Source organism: Petaurus breviceps, unplaced genomic scaffold, assembly GCF_028583685.1.
Source record: "Petaurus breviceps papuanus isolate PSGF00001 unplaced genomic scaffold, PetGlider_PUasm1.0 189, whole genome shotgun sequence".
NCBI lineage: Eukaryota > Metazoa > Chordata > Mammalia > Diprotodontia > Petauridae > Petaurus > Petaurus breviceps.
This window is the reverse complement of record NW_027185809.1, coordinates 21,151,256-21,172,997: the sequence shown is the minus strand read 5'-3', so window position 1 is coordinate 21,172,997 and position 21,742 is coordinate 21,151,256. Positions and strand designations below refer to the sequence as shown.

The 21,742-nt window shown below is 35.6% G+C and overlaps 1 protein-coding gene across 1 annotated transcript in view; it reads left to right on the top strand.

Moving 5' to 3' along the window:
• Nucleotides 1–21,742, top strand: part of SYT16 (synaptotagmin 16) — a 141,145-nt gene that overhangs the window by 46,572 nt on the left and 72,831 nt on the right. Inside the window, exon 2 of the mRNA XM_069091731.1 lies at nt 8,468–8,680. Within this exon, the coding sequence (XP_068947832.1) occupies nt 8,468–8,680 (213 nt within the window). The remainder of the gene's footprint in view (nt 1–8,467; nt 8,681–21,742) is intronic.

Sequence of the window (21,742 nt, the reverse complement as noted above, 5' to 3'; positions counted from 1 at the left end):
TTCTGTTAACAAACATGTAAGGAGGTTAAAGGATTGGTGTCTCATAAGTGACAATTCTATGGTGTATGAAAAATTGGTCTTGTATGGGCTCTACTTATATCTGCCTAAAGGGTCTCTTCATTTGATGTAGCAATATTTATTAAAATTAGGATCTTTGTTTATAGATTGTCTAGCTTATTGAAAACTTGTATTTGTTTTGGAGGGGAGAAGGCAAGGCAACTGGGGTTAAGTGACTTGCCCAATGTCACACAGCTAGTAAGTGTCAAGTGTCTGAGGCTGGATTTGAGCTCAGGTCCTCCTGACTTCAGGGTCAATGATCTATTAACTCTGTTACCTAGCTGCCCACAAAACTTGTACTTTTTTTATAGATAAATCTGATCATAGTATTTCTTACTTGCATTCTGAAAAATCCAAAGGATTTAGCGTATGCTAAAGTGGGGATGTGTCTCCTATCTTTCTTAAAAAGTTCTTAACCTGTGATTCAAAGAACTGTTAAAAATATTTTTGATAAGTATTTTAGTATATTGATTTCCTTTGTGTTTTATTTTATGCATTATGTGTTTTATTTTATGCATTCAAAACATTATTCTGAAATAGTTTTCACAAGTTTTACCAGACTGAAAAAGAGTCTATGACACAAAAAGGTTAAGAACCCTTGCTCTAAAGGTATCAAAACCACTTCCCAAATCTTTACTTGCATGAGCATTAATCACACTAGAAAAGACTTTGGCAGCCACCAGATTTTCTTCATTATAATCACCATAGGGCATAGATGACCTCATAAGGGGTGGGAGGAAAACTGTCTGGAAGATTAACAATATAAATGAACATTGAGCATATGAGTTAAAATTGGGAGTTAGATTTCTCCTTCTATATATTCTTCCTTTCACTGAGCAAGAGTAGGTCAGGGCTGGCAACAAGCATCTCATCATTCTCAAGGGCTATTATCCTGCTCTCCCATTATTTTAAAGAGCTGGTGGCAGGGAAAAGAATTTTGGCATATAAATATCAGACAAAGATTGCTCCTGTGAATTGTACTTCTTCCATATCATGTAAGATATACATCTTCTTCTCTTCTGGCTTCCTCTTCCCAGAAATCTCCAAAACCAAGTTCAAAAAAGTATTGCCAAGCTAGTGAATTCTGGGGTAGCATCTGTTCAAGTCTCCCTTTTTTCTCAGCAATGCTCATGATCTACATGGTTTAAAAAATTTTTAAATTTATTTTGTTTTGAACTTAAAAAATCAGACAAGCATTTCCATAGTATAGTAGAATAGAAAAAAAAGATGATTGTACACAAAATTGCAAATCTATTATGTACAACTTGCTATTGCTTTTAAATATATAATAAAGTTATGTAACTTTTTTCTTTTTTTTCTTCTCCCCCAGAGATGGCTACCATTAGAAACAAATATAAATTATATATATATATATATGTACATATATATACATACACACAAGCACACACAGGCTATTTACATGTATGTGTATATATGCAAAACCATGCTATACATGCTTCTCTTTATCAGTTATTTCTCAGGATGCAGCTAATGTCTTCCTTTTATATGTCCTTTGTAGTTAATTTGGGTACTTATAATAGTCAAAATGACTTAGTAACTCAAAGTTGTTCTTAAAACAATATTGTTACTGTATACAATGTTCTTTTTTGGCTCTTCTCATTCTACTCTTCATTATTTCATGCAAGTATAACCATGTTTTTCTCAAGTCATTGAGTTCATCAGGTCTCATAGCACAGTAGTATTCTATCACAATCATATAACACAACTTTTTCAGCTATTCCCCAATTGATGGGCATCCACACAATTTATAGTTCTTTGCCACCATAAAGAGAACTGCTGTAAATATTTTAGAACATATAGTTGCTTTTTTTTTTTTTTTTTTTTTTGGGAGGGCATTTGGGGTGAAGGGCAATTGGGGTAAAGCAACTTGCCCAAATTCACACGGCTGTTTTTGTGTGTGTGTGTGTGTGTGTGTGTGTGTAAGTGTCTGAGGCCGGATTTGAACTCAGGTCCTCCTGACTCCAGGGCCTGTGCTCTATTCACTGGGCCACCTAGCCACCCCTAGAACATATAGTTTTTTCCTTTTTCCCTAATCATCTTGGGAAACAAAATGAATTGTGGCACTGCTGGGTTAAAGGGTCTATAGACAGCTTAATAACTTTTTGTACTTCTAGATTGCTCACCAAAATAATTGAATCAGTTCACAATTCTATCAGCAGTGAATGTGTCCCAATTTTTACATATTCCTCTCCAACATCTGTTACTTTCTTATTCAATCATTTTAGCCAATCTGATAGGTGTAAAATGATATCTCAAGGTTATTTCATCTGTATTTCTCTAATCAATTATGATTTAGAGATGATTTTTTCATATGACTATAAATTGTTTTGATTTCTTCATTGGAAAACTGTCTTTTAATATCCTTTGGCCATTTAGCAGTTGGGGAAGGACTCATATTCTTATAGGTCTTTGTTTATTTGAAATGACTGTATATAAGTAGAGATTAGGCGTGAGGAACTTGACTTTTAAATAATAAGCACTCAGCTAAACACTATTTGCAATTCCTTAATTTCTCTTTATTACTTTGGACTTTCAATGGCAGTTACAACTATTTGCCTTTCCCATTTCAACAATTATTCTCTGGGTTACAAGTGGTGGCTCCCTAACCCTGTCTTATGCTTTTTTATAGTGAATTATAAATCATTAAGGGAAGATAATGGTAATTCAAAGTCAGTATTTCTATAATATAGCAAAAAGATGATTATATCAAAATGGCTAGATTTCACAAATTGTGTGTAGTGTGATTTTGTAGTAATAATAGAATCATAGGATTTAGAGCAGGATATAATCTTAGTGATAATTCTAAAGTACAACCCTTTAATTTTAGAAATAAATGAACCAGAGAAATAAATGAAAGAGGCCAGAGAGGTTAAATGATTTGCCCAAGACCATATAGGTAACTGAAAAACCACCCAAAATGAGTAGTAGACTGGAAATGAAGAAACTTATCTAATCCAAAGGTTCATAAATAAGAATTCATTTTTTAAAAAAAATTTTAACAGGAGTGGCTAGGTGGCACAGAGAATAGAGCACTGGCCTTGGAGTCAGGAGGATCTGAGTTCAAATCCAGCCTCAGATACTTACCACAAAAAAAACTAACTGTGTGACACTGGGCAAGTCACTTAACCCCAATTGCCCTCCAAAAAGCATATATATACATATATATGTATATGTGCATATATATATAACTGTTTAACACATAACTTTTAACAACTGTGTTTAAATAAAATGGGTTTCCAATATAATCCTATATATTTAATTTAAAAACATTATTTTGAGCAGGAGTCTATAAGTTTCAACAGTTTGCCCAAGGGGTCCATGACCAAAACCAAAGTTAAGAGCACAGAGTCTGCCACTAACTTTTGGTGTGACTTTCAACACTCACTTAATTTTCCTCAGCTTTCCCTTCCCTGTTTATCTATAAAGTAAAGATATTGAACTCGAAGTTCCTTCTAGCCCTAACATTCAGTAATTCTTATTCAAGAAAGCCATTTTCTACAGTGGAGAATGAGCCCATACTTCAGCACCACAGACAACACTCTGGTGGAAGTAATTGTGGCTTGGTTTCAGATCACAGAAACTTAAGAGGGCACACAAGTTTAAGATGATGATTCCAGAAGACTGCAATTAAAAAAAAATCTTTATTGGTAGCCTTGTTCCTCTTTAATAGCATAGGACCAACTTACAACTTAGTTAATAAGAATAATTTATTAAGATTTGGAGCTATTAGGTCCTTCCCCTGTCTCAGGGGTTGAGCCCCACAACAGTGGCTGCCTGTCCATTTCTGCTGTACTTCCTCTTAAGATGGTATCTCCACCAATGACCTCATGGCTTTCTGTGTCTCTGTCTTACTCCATTGAGTTTAATGTTGGATTCTCTCCCACCTAGAGTGTAGAGTCTGGTGCTTTCCTGATTGTTTAACTAAATTTATCTTAATTTTTATATTATTTCCACATAATAATGAAGCAGCATTTATTGCATTTGTATAGTACTTTTTATTCATGAAAGATGCTTTACAAATATGATCTCTTTTTAACATCATAACAACCCTGGAATGTAGGGCTATTATTATCCTCATTTTACAGATGGGGAAACAGAGGCAAAATTTAAATGACTTGCCTAGGGTCACACAGCTAGAAAATATCTGAGGCTGAATTTGAACTCAAGGCTTCCTAACTCCAGGTCTAGTGCATTACTGACTGAGCTGCCTAGCTGCCTCATAAATTATAAAAGTAAAATGAAGGTATGTTTCATGCTGATTTTCTCAAGCACATTTTGTGCTGTTTGCTCTGGAAACTAAAATTGCTAGTTATGACTCTGACTATGAGAACTTACTATATTGCTGGTACTAAAGAAAATACATGTATTTGACTAGGGAAGCACTCAGAAATACCTAGTATTATTCCTGTGACTTACCAGGAAGCCACATTTGAATCTTGTTGCTATTCATAGTTTCCAATTTGATGAGTAATGTTCCTTTAATATCTTTAAGTTAGGGTAGCTAGGTGATGCAGTGAGTAAAGCACTGGCCCTGGAGTCAGGAGGACCCAAGTTCAGTTCTGGCCTCAGACACTTAACACCCACACACCCACACACACAAAACTAGCCGTGTAACCTTGGGCAAGTTACTTAACCTCAATTGACCTCCAAAAGGCAAAAAAAAAATATCTTTAAGTTAAAGACATTAAAAATTCATGGTACCTGAGCTGGCAAATATCAAATGTAACTTAGAGACTTTGAAGTATTGTGAGCTGTTTAGTGCTGTAATCAGTAAAATGTAATATACTATATCTGGCATATTTAATAACAGGTATAATTTTGATATTTGGAAAATCTTGAAGAAAATTCTTACGACTAGAAATAGGCAAATATTTTCTTGATTTTGAGAAAAAAGGGAGAGGATGTATTGTTAAGACTATAGACTGGTGAACTTGACTTTGATTCCTAGAAAAATTCTAGAATTATTATTAGAGGGATGCTTTTGTGATGATTTAGAGAGGGAAGACAGTCTGGTATTAAGATCCAGGTATGCTGATTCCACTCATATCATCATCATCATCATCATTATCATCATTTTTATTATTTTCACTTTATAATCAATATTACTTTGTCGTAAACAAGAGAAATTCCATGGAAACAGTGTACGTGGATTTCAGTAAGAGATTTGACATATTCTGTCATTTGGAATCTCCTTCCTCTGACATAAGAGTTGACATGTAGTCAACAACTACCCTATAGTTGTAGAGAGCTGCCTCAGACACCAAAAGCTTAACTGTCAGTTGCTAGTATGTGTCAGAACCAGAGATTGAACCAGGTCTTTTGGACTCCATTATGACTCTCAATATGGTACACATATTGTCTCAGAAAACCAAAAATTAACAATATCTATTATATTGTATATTAATTTAATTAACATTTATTAACATTAATTAACATTTCCTAATTACATTTTAGTCTAGTCTGTCCCCAGTCATTCTGGTACATGCCACATGATGCTTTTCTTCATAGTGATGTGAAATTCCAGTAATTAGAGATTCATGTGGATTAACAAGTAAACCTGAGAAGGTAAAGGGAAGGGGCTAACAGCCATTTTTATGTTACTGTAGATTACAGAATACTCTTTTTAGGACATCATTCTAGATTTTTTTGGGCAATGGAGTAGTGCTTAAATACTGAGCTGAAGGCTTCTGAAGGGAAAAAGAGTAAGACCTTTGAAGTGAGACTTAATGAAAGCTGATAAGCTTAGTGGCAATTTTATACACATTTTCCAAAGGGTATGGAAAAACCACCAATGTTATGTGTGTATATAGTTTTTTTCTTTTTTGAATTATCCATATTCCATCAATTCTTTCTTTCAAGTGTGGGGAGTGATATGCATATTATTAGAAGAGAGGATGTGAGCAAAGGGTGACTTCTTCAGTCCACTAAGGATAAAGAAACTTGTGTATAACATACAGGAAAGCAGATTCTGGTTCTCCAAAGAGAGGGGTGTTGCATTCCGATAAGATGAGCAGTTAGAGAGAAGTCAGTGGTACACATAGGCTTTTATAATCATTCAAAAGCTTCAGGTTGCGGAAGGAGGAGAATAGCCAAACTGAGCATGACTGTATACAAAGGTTATGATTATTTTATGCTATACTTGGTGTAGCCAGGTGTGTGCAATGGATAAAACACCCAGTCTAGAGTCAGGAAGACCCAAGTTCAAATCTAGCTTCAGATACTTACTAGTTGTGGGACACTGGGCAAGTCAAAACCTCTGTTTGCCTCTTTTTCCTCAACCATTAGGTGAGGATAATAATAGCATCTACCTCTTAGGGTTATTGTGAAAAGCAAATGAGAAAATAATTGTAAAATACTTAGCACAGTGCCTGGCACATAGTAAATATTATATAAATGTTGGCTACTACTACTACTACTACTACTACTACGACTACGACTGCTACTGCTACTGCTACTGCTGCTGCTGCTGCTGCTTCTGCTACTGCTACTACTAAAAATAAAGTATTCAGTCTCCTCTCCTGTACTGGATATAAGAGTTTGCTATTGCTATCACATGCAAGTGTAACTTTGGTGATGCTATTCAATCTCCCTGGAGCTCAGTTTTTTCATCTATAAAATAAAGGTATGGGTTTTTGATTCCAGAGGTCCCTTACTGTCTATTATATATTTTTTGTAAGTAGGTGCAATTTATTTTTCTTTAAAAAAAAATTACATTAGTTATTTCAATGAAGAAAAATCAACCTTATGTTTTTCTTACCCTTCTCCAGGGGAAAAAATACAAAGCAAAATTGTTGTACCAAATGTTCATAATCAAGCAAAACATACTCTTGAATTGACTATATCCCAAAAAGATATTTTTAATTCTCTAACTTAAGATCATTGCCCCTCTATTAGGAGGTAGGCATCATGCTTTATCATCATTCCTCTGGAATCACAGTTGGTCATTACATTGATCAGAATTCTTAAGACTTTGAAAATGGTTTCTTTTTTTGCAGTGTTGTTATTATTGAACAAATTATTCTTCTAGGAGGTAGATGCTATTATTATTCTCATTTTTCAGGTGAGGAAACTGAGGTAAACAGAAATTAAGTGACTTTCCTAGGATTAAACAAGTACAAAGTATCTGAGACTGAATTTGAACTTAGGTATTTCTTTCTGAAGCTATCTACCAGTCCATAAAGTTGTGATTCAATACAAGAATTTAAATTTTTAAATGTAAATTCATGTCTTTATAAATGTATGGAAAGAAGTAATTCAGTCAAGTTGATTCAACAACCATTGATATTTATTATTTGCAAAAAAAAAAAGCAGTGGGCTAAGCAATGGGGAGATTCAAAAATGTTAAATTCAACAAATATTTATTAAATATCTATTATGTTTAAGAGAGGCAATGTGCCATACTGGGTTTGAAGTCAGAAAGATGGGCTCAAATCCTACTTCTTTTTTTTTATGCCTTTTAGAGGGAAATTGGGTTTAAGTAACTTGCCCAAGGTTACATGGCTAGTTTTTTTGTGTGGGTGTTAAGTTTATGAAGCCAGAACTGAACTCAGGTCCTCCTGACTCTGGGGCCAGCACTTTATGCACTGTGCCACCTAGCTGCCACTCAAATCCTGCTTCTTAAAATTGCAGTTCATATGACTGTGAGCAAGCTGCTTAGTCTCTCTCTAAGACTAAATGAAAGAGAAGCTATGATCTGCTCTAGTGAAGGGATTTCTCTACCAATTAGATCACAGGTCCTTGATACATTAATGCATATATAAGGTGCAGCACATTTTGTGCTGTTGAAATAATATATTCTCTAGGAGGGGTGATGGTATATCATGCACACATATATGTATATATGTATAATACACAATAAAATAAGCCAAATATAATACAGAGGTGCATAGAGTATACTATAAAAGTGAGAGAGGTAGAGAGAGATTCCAAATGGGGACATTTAAAAAGGCTTCATGGAAGAGGTTGTAGTTGAATTGGATCTTGAATAATAGGTAGAAATTTAACAGACAAAGATGAGGAGGTAGAGAATCTCAGCATGTAAAGAAAGAGTGAACAAACTTCAGAGAGATGGGAAAGCAGGGAATGGTAGGCAAAGAACACTGGATTCACCTCTTTTGGCAACAATTTTCTAACCTGCAAAATGAAGAAAAGATGATTTAAATGGCCCCCAAGTACCCTTGTAGTTCTAAATCTGTACCTTCTTACCCTGGTCTTTATTTTTCTGGAATTTGGAACTTCTTCCCTTCAAATATAGCATCTGTATCCATGAAAACTTGTGTTAGTTTCTCAAATTGGATTAATGATCCATATGTATCCAAGGATTGTCTGGAATATTCAACTGTTGGTTCTCACAAGTTTTTTTTTTTCCTTTTTCCTTCCTTTCTCCCAGTTAACAGTTATGGAGAAGATGAAGAGCTGTCCACATCTTCCGACAGTGATGAGGAGATGATCAAACAATTTAAGATCTCTGTATCCCACTCACAGAGCTTCTGTTCAGGAGTACCTGAAAAAGGAACACAAGCAAGTTCAGAGAGGAAGCCAAAATTCAACCATTTATTGTCCAGTCATGAAGAGAATAGTTCAGAAGCATCTGAATGTGAAGGTATTTTTGTATTCTTTACTTTGGCTAAAGCAAAGGATGGCCTAAATAATTATTGACTTCTGAGACAATACTCACCATAAAGTTGCTTTAAAATAGATAGCATAACTAAATAACTAAAGAAGCATAGTTACTGAGGAAGAGATAGAAAAATAAGAAAACGGTGTTATAGATGAAGAAAAAAACTAACTTGGAGGAAAAATTAATATTAGAAACAAATTGAGAAAGATATAAATTTAACTCTCATAACTTTAAATGTAAATGGATTAAACAATCCAATAAAACTTAAAAAATGATATATTGGATAAGAAAACAAAACTCTGCACACTATTGCTTACAATAAACACACTTATAAAACCAAAGATATACACAGAATAAAAAATAAGGGGCTGGAAATTTTTTAAGCTTTGTATCACATGAATCCCCCAAAGCAAAGGGAGGAGTTATAGTCATGATATCAGACAAAATTAAAGCAAACATAGATAACATAAAAAGAAAAGAAAAAAGAAACTACATTATTTTGAATGGAATTACAGACAACAATCCAATATCTACATTAAACTCATGGGCTCCCAAATCCCTTACATCTAAATTCATATGGAAAAAAAATAACTGTACTACAATAAGATATAAACAATATAGCGGCAAGAAATTTCAGTGTTTTCCTCTACATTTTGGATAAATGTAACAAAAGGAAAAGAAGGGAGAATATAAATCTGAATACATTTCTAGGGAAACTAGAGCTAAAAGACTATTCTTCTAAATAGGACTGCTAAAGAAAATGCATATTTCTGTTAAGATGGTGGAGTAGAGACAGGAGGGCTCCGGCTTCCACTTCCCCCAATTCATGTAAAAGGGGACTCTGAACAAACTTTGGAGCTACAGAACCAACAAAATGACACAGAGAAGGTAACCTCCCGCTGAGAACAGCCCGGCAAGCTGGCAGGAATCGGCCAGTGCAGTGCTCTGGGAGCCAACTCCAGCACCTAGTGAGTCCAAGGATTTAGCCCTAGGACAGGCCTGACAAACCACTGGCTGGAGGGACTCAAGATCACCAGCAGCTGTGACAGCTTCCAGAATTATCAACCCATAGATGCTAAGGACAAAGTGAGAGGTCAGTGTAGTGTGGACTTTGGGACCCAGTAGTTGGGAGTGTGGTCAGCTTTTGCCCCGAGGTCAAGAAGCCACTGAGGTGCTGTGGCTGTGCAGCTGCCACCACATCGCAGCTTCAGCTCCTGGCCTGCAGAGTATAGGGGAACCAAGTGACCAGTCTGAGGAGTTATCATGCTTGCTTTAACCTGCTTGGATCTGGATTGCAGTCTAGCATGGAGATCCTGGGGTGTGCGACCAGCTTACCAGGATGTGTGGATGCTTCAGAGAGGACACCCAACTAATACCTTTGGCAGCTGAGAGAACCCCAGTGTTTAGTACAAAGCTCCCCTGTCTTGTGGCAGAGTCCTACTGTGGCAAAAAGACCAGAGGTAAGTGACTGAGTGGCAACATGAGCAGGAAAAGGAAGCAAAATAAACAGGGCACCCCAATTTTACACTCCTATTTTGGTGACAAAAAGGATCAAAGCATGGAACAGGAAGAAGACAATGAAGTCAGAACACCTGTACCAAAAGCTTCCATGAAAAATATGAGCTGCTTATAGGCCATAGAGGACCTTAAGAAGCAAATAAGAGAAGTGGAGGAAAAATTGGGAAGAGAAATGAGAACAATGCAAGAAAATTATGAAATGAGAGTCAACAGCCTGACTGAGGAAAATAACAACTTAAAAAATAGAATAACTCAAATGGCAAAAGAGTCTCAAACAGGCAATGAGGAGAAGAATGCCTTAAAAAGCTGAATTTGCCAGATGGAAAAAGAAATTCAAAAGCTAGCTAAAGAGAATCATTCCTTCAGAATTAGATTGGAGCAAATGGAAGCTAGTGACTTTATGAGAAATCAAGATGCTGTTAAACAGATCCAAACAAATGAAAGAATAGAAGACAATGTGAAATAACTCATGGGAAAAACCACTGACCTGGAAAATAGATCCAGGAAAGATAATTTAAAAATTATTGGACAACCTGAAAGCCATGGTCAAAGAAAGAACCTAGAAATCATCCTCCAAGAAGTTGTCAAGGATAACTGTCCTGATATTTTAGAACCAGAGGGCAAAATAGAGGTTGAAAGAATCCACTGATCACCTCCTGAAAAATATCCCCAAAAGAAAACTCCTAGAAATAATATAGCCAGGTTCCAGAATTCCCAGATCAAGGAGAGAATATTACAAGCAGCCAGGAAGAAACAATTTGAATATTGTGGAAACATAATCGGGATAACACAGGATCTGGCAGCTTCTACACTGAGGGATCAAAGGGCTTAGAATATGATATTCTGGAGGGCAGAGGAGCTGGGATAAAACCAAGAGTCACCTACCCAGCAAAACTGAGTTATCATGTTTCAGGGGAAAATATGGTCATTTAGTGGAATAGATGACTTTCAAGAGTTCTTGATGAAAAAAACAGTTGAGTAGTAAATTTGACATTCATATACAAGAAGCAAGAAAAGTAGAAAGTAAACAGGGAAAAGAAATCATAAGGAACTTATCAAAGTTGAACTATTTACATTCCTACATGAAAAAACAATAATTATAACTGATGAAACTTTTCTCAGTATCAAAAAAAGTTTGAAAGGAATATAAATATAAATATATATATATACACACATATATATGTCTATACAGGAAGGTATATGGACATATAAATACATATGTATACATATGTGAATGTGTGTATATATGTTTACAGTCATGCATAGATAGAGGGCACAGGACCAATTTAATAGGAAGGGATGATACTTAAAAGGTGAAATTAAGAGGTGAAAGAGGAATGTAATGAGAGGAGATGGGGAGAGACAGAATGGGGTAAACTATCTCATATAGAAGAGGCAAGGAAAAATAGTTACAATGAAGGGGAAGAACAGAAAGGCAAAACCTTATTCTCACTGAATTTGGCTCAGGAAGGGAATGGCATACACACTAAATATGGTATCTCACCCTACAGGAGAGTAGGGGGAAGGGGATAAGGGGGAAGATGATGGAAGGGAGGGCAGGCTGGGGGGGGAGGAAAATTGGAAGCATCCCCTTTTGAAAAGGGACAGGATCAAAGTAGAGAATAGAACAAATGGGAGGTAGAATAGGAGGGAGGGAAATATAGTCAATCTTTTACAATATATCCACTATGGAAATGTTTTGCATGGCTACACTTGTACAACCTATACTGAATTGCTTATCTTCCCAGTAAAGGTGGGTGACAAGGGAGAAAGGGACTGAATCTGGAATTCTAAGTTTTAAAATCAAATATTTATATATATATTATTAATAATACTGTTTTACATGTAATTTGGAAATAAGAAATACAGGTACTCAGTCATAGAGATCCCCCATGCCCTACTGGAAAAGTTGAAGGGGCTATGGGAGAAGATATGGGAGAGAGCAGATTGGAGGAGGGGATATACTGTGGGACTGCTATTTTGGGGCAGTGGGTAGGGGGAAATCAGGGAAAAAAATTTGTAACTCCATATCTGGCAGAAATGACTGATGTAAACCAGAAGTTAATAAAGCATTTGAAAAAAAGAAAATGCATATTTCTCAGCACCACATAGACCATTTGCAAAGATTACTTGTGTAGTAGGCACAGACATATTTCAAACAGATGTAAAAATCAGAAAAGCATCTCTTACAGACCACAGCCCAGTAAAAATAGTAACCTGTATAAGGAACACAAACAAAAGACACAGAATCCAAAAAGAAACTTCACGATTAAATCCTAAGTGTTTAATAGGTCAAAGAACAAATTGTAGTAACAACTGATAACTATGTGAGAAAAAATGATAATGAGAAAATAACGTAACAACATTTCTGCAATACAGCTAATGCACTCCTCAGGAGAAAAAAATATATCCCTTTAAATATACATTCACAAAATAGAAAAGCAGGATTAATAGACAATTAAGAGACAATACTAGCTTACTATGCTTTTGTGAGTATTGAGAGTAACAATTTTTGGATTAGGTAATAGGTAGATGACTGGAGGGTACTCACTAAGTTCCTTCCAGCATTTGTGGTCCAGAAGCTTCCGTGTGACTATAAAGGTCTTTGAAATCTATAACCACCCAAACAGACTTCAGTGGATCTGAGATCTAATCAATGTGAGCCCTGCCTCTACTGGTGCAAATGATCTATATTCTTACCCTGGGAAACTCATTCATATATTTCCTTCAATAGGGAGAACTCAAGGTACCCACTGTGCCTTCTTCTAGGTGTGTTAACATTATGGGGCTCCCAAAACTACACACCAGTTCACGATTTATTCCTCTCACTCTTTCTACTTCTTTTTCTGGAATGCACCTCTTGGATGGTGTCTTTTATGTTTTGTATATGTTGTGTGTAAGATATCACGGGTGATATGCTTCAGTCTATTCATGTTGACTTCATGTCTTTCTTTTGCCCCTTGAGTGACTTGCAATCATGATTCCTTGGGGATTGTGGTGCTTCAGTAGAATATCAGTGTTAAAAATAAGTTTTTGTTCGTTAACATGTCTTACATGTTTATAAACATGTCTTAGACCAAAAAACTTACAACTTGGTCTAATAATATCTCCTTTTTCTTATCAAGGTTGAGTTCACCCTTTCTTCAATTTTTTTAAAGTTAGGTCTCCCCATTCCACCCAGTCTTAAAGTGCAAGGGCTACTCATGGGATTGACTCCATGAATAATTGGCAACTATCTGCTGTGTACTCTTCTACAGGCTATATAATCTGGTGAATTGAATTACATGACCTCTAACTACCCTCCCCAAACTAAGAGTCTTTGACTTTAAGAAAGTGATATAAATTTACCAACATATAAATGTATACACATGTACATGCATGCACACATGTATATAGAGTATTCCAGAAATCTCAGTGCATTTTAATGCTTAAAACTGCACTAAAAGTTTTGGGATACCACATACATACATATATACACATATGCCACACATATATATACATATTTGCATGTTTTATATCTATAATTGCATATAAATGTATGCAATAAATATATGACACACACATAGAGAAATAGCGAAAGTAAGGATTGAATTTTTTTTTCTTTTGCAGAAGTACTGAATTATTTTCTTTACTGATCATGAGCTAAATGTTGTTGATGGTATTTTAAGGCTTTTGTCTTATAGTCTTCAACACTTAAAAATTAAAATATGAAGATTAGAGTTAAATAATGTCAATTCCAAAAGACTCCTGATGGAAAGGGCTATCTACATTCAGAGAAAGAATTATGGAGGCTGAATGCAGATGGAAGCAAGCTACTTGCTCTCTCTCTTTTTTGTTTTGTTTTTTCTTTATTGTTGTTCATTCCATTGGTTATAATCCTTCTTTACAACTTGACCAATGTTTAATGTAAAGGTATTTGTAGAACCTATATTGAATTACACATTGCCATGGGGGGTGGGAGGGGAAGGAGAGGGAGGAGGAGAAAATTTGGAACTCAAAAGTTTGTGGAGCTGAATCTTATAAAAGTAAATAATTTAAAAAAAAAATAAATGTCAGTTGGAAGGAAACGTGGAGTCATCTAGTCTCAGTCATCCTGCTATATAAATCTATAGATGAGAGTGACAATTAATAATTTAGAGTAATTTTATTTTCAAGTATTTTGATTTTAGGGAACCTTCTTCATTTTTCTGTTTTCTTCTCTGACTACTCCTCCTATGTCCATGGCAGCAGCATAGAACATTAAACTCATCTTGTCCATTCTAGAATGAAATAACCTTCTTGAAATGAATCAAAATTCTTTCAAGGCCAGCCTTCCTTATGATTGATTTTCCAAGAAAACCATCCTGGTTCTCTAATCTCTGAGAGAGGAGTCTGATAGATAATATAATTTAGAGCCAGTGTTACAACAAACATTTAAAGGCCCAATGTGTTCAAGGGACCATGATTGGCTGGAGATAGAAAACTGAATAATGAAATAATTCTTACCATCTGGGAACTAATTCAAGGAGTTAGAAGAATAAGTGAACGTTGTTTCTTTCCCCTCTTTTGTTGAGGCTAGGTCACACTTTAGTCAAGATTTTATTCAGAGTAATATTTAATAAATGGTATATCCTATGGTGATCTATGATTTAATTGGAGTGGGTATTCACTTTATTGCTGTTGACTGCAATCCTTTTATCATTTAGAAGCAGGTCTTTGCTGTTGCTGAAAAAATTCACTAATTTCCAGCTCCAAACACAGTTTAACTGATTCTTGGACAACAGGTATGCTGTCAATCACCAGACCCATAATCAACATCTTTCCTACTAGGCAAAGCTTGCTGGGGTCTTAGGTTTCTTTGGCATAATATTGAAGATGTCTAGGACACCTCCATACTATAATGAGGTGGTGTAGAAAATTAATGGGAAAAAATGTTGCCAAACAAGTGCATTAGGGCAAACCACTGTATCATTCTTTGATAGATACATCTTGGGTTTGTAAGCAAATGGAGTTAAAAAAAGAGAAACTTCAAAGAAAATGGGTGGAGACAACTTGTTATTATGGTTAAGACCCGATTCCATGTTGTCAACAAATAAGACTCTGAACATCAGAATGTGGCATCCCTTAAATGATTTCTGGTCTCATCTTCTGGTTTATATGGTCTGGTTTATCCAATCATTTTTCCTCCATTTTTCATTGTCAGGCTCTCCAGATTCCTCATCATCAGAGAGTTAAAATGAGTATGTAAAGAAAACTGTGCAAAGAGATGAAAAGAAGTAAATCTATTTAATTTTAAAGACGTTGTAAAACACAGAACAGAAAAGGCAGAATAGAAAAAATATATTTTCCATCATAAACACACTAACCTATCCCATAGTTCTATGTGGGATATAGCCATTGAAAATGGTACTGACATTGATCAAAACAAAATGGATTAAAAAAAAAAAACTATTCCTTCTTAGATTTCAAAGATGCAAATGATAGCACTGTAATATCTACTTTCCACTTTCTGATTTCTTCTCAATTTTTCTCCTTCCTCTCCTTTTATCCCTCCCCTGCTGTTGTGTCATATCCTTTTTTATTTTTCATTGAGGAGACAAATGTTAGCTAATGAAAGTTAATAGCAGTTGATTTCTTATGGATGTCTGGTTTAATTCTAAAGCTAATGGCTTCCTTTCCCAGAAGCCTAAGTGTTTAGTTTCCAATTTACACACGCCTTGATATTCTGAGCTTTATGACAATTGCCCTAACTTTCACTTTTCCTGGAATTTGCAGGTAATTTTTCTCCTGTCATAATAGAGAGTCAGAGGTTTCTGACAGATCAGGCCTATAACGGTGATTGAGAAGGTAAAATTTTCTCTATTGGATGAGAGATAGTCCACCAGACTGAGTGACCTGCTTATAGATTTTGGAGAAAATCAGCAATTTCTTTTAGGACAATAGCAATATTTCAATAATTTAGAACATCAGATAGTAAATTATGAGATCGCCCATGTCCTTTCCTTTTTAAAGTGTCATTTCCTTTTGACTTTTTGCCTTAGAGGTTGGTATCAGTCATTGGGAGTGGATGCTCATACAGCATAAGCAGCAGTCCTTCAGTCTTTTACAGAATTAACCTTTCTGTTGTCCTTCCTTTTAGTCATATATCTTGTGTTTCAAAATCTAAGTTTATACTGTGTGGTTGCTTATCAATAGAGCTAAACAATGAGAAATCACCCATTTGGTAGCAAAGGGGCTTTCCACTCAGCAGCTGTGAGTTTTCTCTAATTTGTCCCTCCCAGAGAGGTGTCCATTTTTACATTTATAAGACCATGTATCTAGAACTGGAAGGGGCTTTACTTTTTGTTGAGTTGGGGATGATTACATTCCACTTGTCTCTTTTATGTTCCAGGGTTCAGGTAAGATACAAAGTGCTTGACACATATCTAATTTTATCCCCACAATAGCTCTATGAGGTAGAACCTATGACTGTTATTATTCCTTTTTTTACAATAGTAAATGTAAGCTTAGGATAACTGTTAGAGAACAGTGCTGGCAGAAGCAGGAAAGGATGAATTAAAGGGTACAGATAGAAGGATGAGCTTCTGTGAGTAGTGGTGATGTCTTTTGTGACCTAAAAGGAAGAGCAATCAGGCAAAGGAAAAAGAAGACTTAGGCAACAGAAGAGAACAAGGGGAGAGGGTAGCTGAATGTTGTCTCAGAAGTATTTCAAGGACTGTTACTTGTGAGGAGAATTAGATTTGTTGTGCTTGGCTCCAGAGCACAGATTTAGGAACAATGGGTAGAAATTACAAGGAGATATGTTTAGATTGGATATAATGACACATTTTCTAGGAAGTAGATTCTTCAAAAGTGGTATGAACCTTTTTCAAGCAAAATATGGACAATCCATTGTTGACTGTGTTGTAGAGGGATATGTATATGTATATGTGTATATATAGCCCCTTTGCTACCAATTGGGTGATTTCTCACTGTTTAACTCTATTAATAAACAACACCACAGTCTACACTTACATTTTGAAAGACAAGATATATGACTAAAGGGAAGGACAACAGAAAGGTTAATTCTGGGAAAGACTGGAAGACTGCTGTTTATTCTGTATGAATGTCCACTCCCTATATATATATATATACATATATACATATACACACATATCCCTCTACAACATTCTTTCTCTCTCTCTCTCTCTCTCTCTCTCTCTCTCTCTCTCTCTATATATATATATATATATATATATATATATATTCAGATAAATGACCTCTGTGTGCTCCCTTCCAGCTCTAAATCTTTCTTTGATTCTATGACAACTCCAACTCATGCTGTAGTTCTGAGAGGGTGATAATTCTGAGAAGGTTATAGTGATGGAGGAGACCTGAAGAAGTTCATTGGATGATCTCAATCTTTTCTTTGATAATGTAGGAGACTGTAAGTCTGTAAGTATAGAGTACAAAGTACAGAGTATAGACTCAGAGATACGGCCAGTGTTGAGAGAAGAGAAGAACAAATTTGAAGCAATAGATGTAGGTATTAAGGAGGTGACACCATGAAGATAGAATGGAAGGACTACTGAATATCTACAAGGCTTCAGAAGAGCTTATGTGCTATGAAGTTGTACTGGGGAAAATCAGCTTGATTTTGTAAATTTCATGAGCAGTCATCAGCAGCCCTGGAGCAGGAGTGAAATCAGATAGTTAAGGTGAAGCAGAGACTAGGATTTACAGGTTAGGAGAATAAAGAAATCTAGAGTTGGTACTATAGAATTATTAAATTGACAGAACTTGTGATTAAATCTGGGTATGAAGGCTGATGCTGCAGTTACTGCATCAAACTTTGGAATACTATACCATCTCCTATAATTACTCAAAAGTTTGACATAACTAACTAGGAAAAATCAAATAGATGATTTGAGACTATGATATAAATATATATATGTATATATATATATATATACTTATATTGAGACTATGATATGTATTTTTAGATCATAGGGTTTTAAATCTGAAACTTGGAGGCAACTTAGATGCCATCTAGTCCAATTTCTTTAATTTACAGCTGAAGAAACTGAGGTCTAAGAACATTAAGATACTTGTCCAAGATGAGACAGGTAGTGTCAAAGGTGGGATTTGTTGGAAGATAAAATTCTCATAAAAACAGGGAAAATAACTGATTACAGTTATGCTTAAAAAAAAACAAGGAAAATAAGAGGGAAAAGTCAAACTACATAGCTGATCATAGATCCAGTGGTCTGTCCACTCTCTTGCATTGCCTCATCATGTGGAGCTGGTTTATTAGTATGTATATCTTAGATGAACAATGAACTGAGCTTAGAATTGAATGGCAGGGAGAATATCTTTGGGAAATTGCAGAGTGCTCTTAATAACCCCAATTTTGTCCCTGAAACAAAGGGACACACACACACACACATGTGCACACACATGCACATCAATATTTTCTGGATGATTCTGTATCTTTCTGAGTTGCTAAAGATGGAAAGTTGCTGGTCACCCACAAACAATATAAAGGTGCACAGTGTATGAGCAGGCTTTCACATATTACTAATTATGAATTACTCAGGACAAGTGACATAAATTATATCAGAGAGATATGGTAGATTAGGCACTGGCTGTCAAGTCAGAGGACTTGAGTTAAAATTCTCCTTTTGATGATTCCTGACTGTTTGATCTTAGATGAGTCATTTTACCTTACAAGGAAGCCAAATTACATGACCTCTGTGGTCTCTTTCAACTTTAGATTTATGATTTTATGATGTTATGTATGGTCAGAAAAAAATAGGATCTGGTTCCATAGTAAGAGAATGAGATAACCAATGGGCAGTTTTCATGTTCTATTGGTATCCACATACTATGAAAGGATTTGGAAGAAGGGCGCTAACATATTGGGTGGAATCACTGTGGAGAATTTCTGGGAGGAGATGGACCAAAATTGTATAGAATGAGGTGTTTGTGGAATGCAGTCTCATAGGATGAGGAATGTTAGTACCTCCATTGGTGAGATAATTGATCCATCCATTAAAGTATTAAAATATTTATACTTAATTTAAGAAAGAAAAGACATTGAATGTTGTCTCAGAAAAATCAGTGTCATACTTCATATTAAGTGAGGCACAGGCCGTTTGCAAAGCAAATAGAACTGTGTTGGAGTGAGAGGTAACAAATTCTCCCCCATGACTCACCTCTTGATACTTTCTCTGCTGTTTTTAGGATTTTGGCTCAAATACCACTTTTATCTTTGGAGGGGGAAAGTCAGGGCAATTGGGGTTAAGTGGCTTGCCCAAGGTCACATGGCTAGTAGGTGTTAAATGTCTGAGGCCAGATTTGAAGTCAGGTCCTCCTGACTCCAGGGCAGGTGCTCTATTCACTGTGCCACCTAGCCTCCCTCTGCCCCAAATAGCATTTTCTGCATGCTTTGTCTCTTGATTCCCTTAGCTGCTACATTACCCCAAGCCAAATTATTTTGTATTTACTTTTATAATATACAATACACACCCCTACAGACCAACACACCCACACTTACAGTGATAGAATGTAATCTTTTTGAGGGCAAGGATTGTTTCATTTGTGTAAGTGTGTGTGTGTGTGTGTGTGTGTGTGTGTGTCTACAGCCTAGCTTAATGCTTAGCACATAGTAGGCACTTAATAAATACTTGGTGATGAACTGACATCTTTGGTCTAGTCCAATGCAATTCAATAAACATTTACTAAAATAAACCAAAAAGGTTTTGAAATTTCTGATGCTAAATTAGTTTTTAATGATGAAAATATGCTCTAAATTTCCTAAGATCATTCTATAGAACAAGCAGCTTAAGGCTAGAATACACATTTTCATTTAAATAAATGGTGAGCTTGTCTAGAGTGATTTGCCCTCCTGTTTTCTCCCTCTTACTACTTGAAATGGCACACTGCATATTTTCCTTCTTAACAGGTTTCTCTTTTGTATGTCATGGAAAAGGTTTTATAAAATTAATATATTTCTCCCATTTTCAGTTATGAATAGCTTTCAGGGCTTAATGTAGATTTAACAAATTGCTCTTTTATTGATCTAGGTATTATCACTGTAGGAATTAAAGTCAGAAGACAGTGATTGGGAATAAATTCTTGGATTTGCTCTGAAAGCCTGCTGTGTGGCTCATGTATGAGTTTTTTTTTATTTTAAAATGTCTTTTATTTACCCATTAACATGAGGGAAAAATACTTCTAACATTTTTTTTCTGGACATATGTGTTACTTGACCAAAAATAAAAATAAGAGGAAAAGATATTTAATAGGCATTTAAAAAGTCTAGGTTACGGCAAGTGAGTAATTAACTTGATCTTTTTGTCCTCTTTTTAGACCAGTCATTAATTACAAATCTGGCTCATGAAAACTGAGGTAAGGAATCCAATTAGAGTGAACTTTCTTACTTGACCTCTGTTACTTTTGGTTTTGTATTTGCAAAGATAATAACTTAGCTTAAATAAAAATATTTTGAATAAGTTGCTTTCAAAAAGTTGTTTATCTTTCACTAAGGCTAGGAACTGGACCTATGATTTCAGTGTCAGTGGGAACTCCCTATTTTTTAACAATGGCTGTCAGCATCTTTTCTATAATTTTTAGTCTGAGAGGTTAAATGACTTTCTCATTCTGTATCTGAGGCAGGTTTTGAACCCAGATATACCTGGCTTCAAGGCAACTCTTTACTCTTAATGCTCTGCTGCCTCTTTCCCTGTTCATACTTGATTCAGTTACCTAATTTTACTGAGCTAACATGGAAAACAGTACTAAATGAACTCAGTTTTCACACTTTATCTGCTGCAATAATAGCATCTTTTCCATTCTACTGATAGCCATGTACATATCTACATAGGAGAGAGGTGAAATATAAAAATGAAAATCAAGTGACTTATTTTTGTGACATTATTACTTTCTTTTTCAAGGTAAATTTAGGTTTTGATTTATTAAGCGCATGACTGCCTGAAGTATAAACTCAAATCAGGGAGCCTCAAATTGGGGTACATTCATAGCTTATAAAGGCTAATACCACAAAAACCACAGTTGGGGAGGGGAGCTAGCATAAGCAATGATGTATAGAAGCCAAGAATTTCAATTGGTTAGATATATAACTCAGGGCTAAATTGGGAAGATGGTTCAAAGGTACAAGGGTGGGCTACCTTCCTGGAACAAGAGGGTCCCTTTCAGAACAAGGTGGAAGGTACAGGGTGAAGGGTACAGGCTAGGGTCATGTTCTGGGTAAAGGGTATGGGGACCCTGCTTGGTCAGCAGGAACAGAACAGGGTAGTCTCTTCTTTTTTTTTTTTTGGATCTGCAAACACTTTCACATTAGACATTAGTCAGGTTATAGACAAATTGTATCAGATGGAATGAAAAATGGTAAGGAGGAAACAAAACCGAAAAAGGAAAAGATAAGGTAGTTTGCTTCAACCTGGCTTCATACTCAGTTCTTTCTTTGGATGTAGACATCTCTCTCCATCATGAGTCTTTTAGGATTGACTTATATCACTGCATTGCTGAGAAGAGTCCAGTCTATCA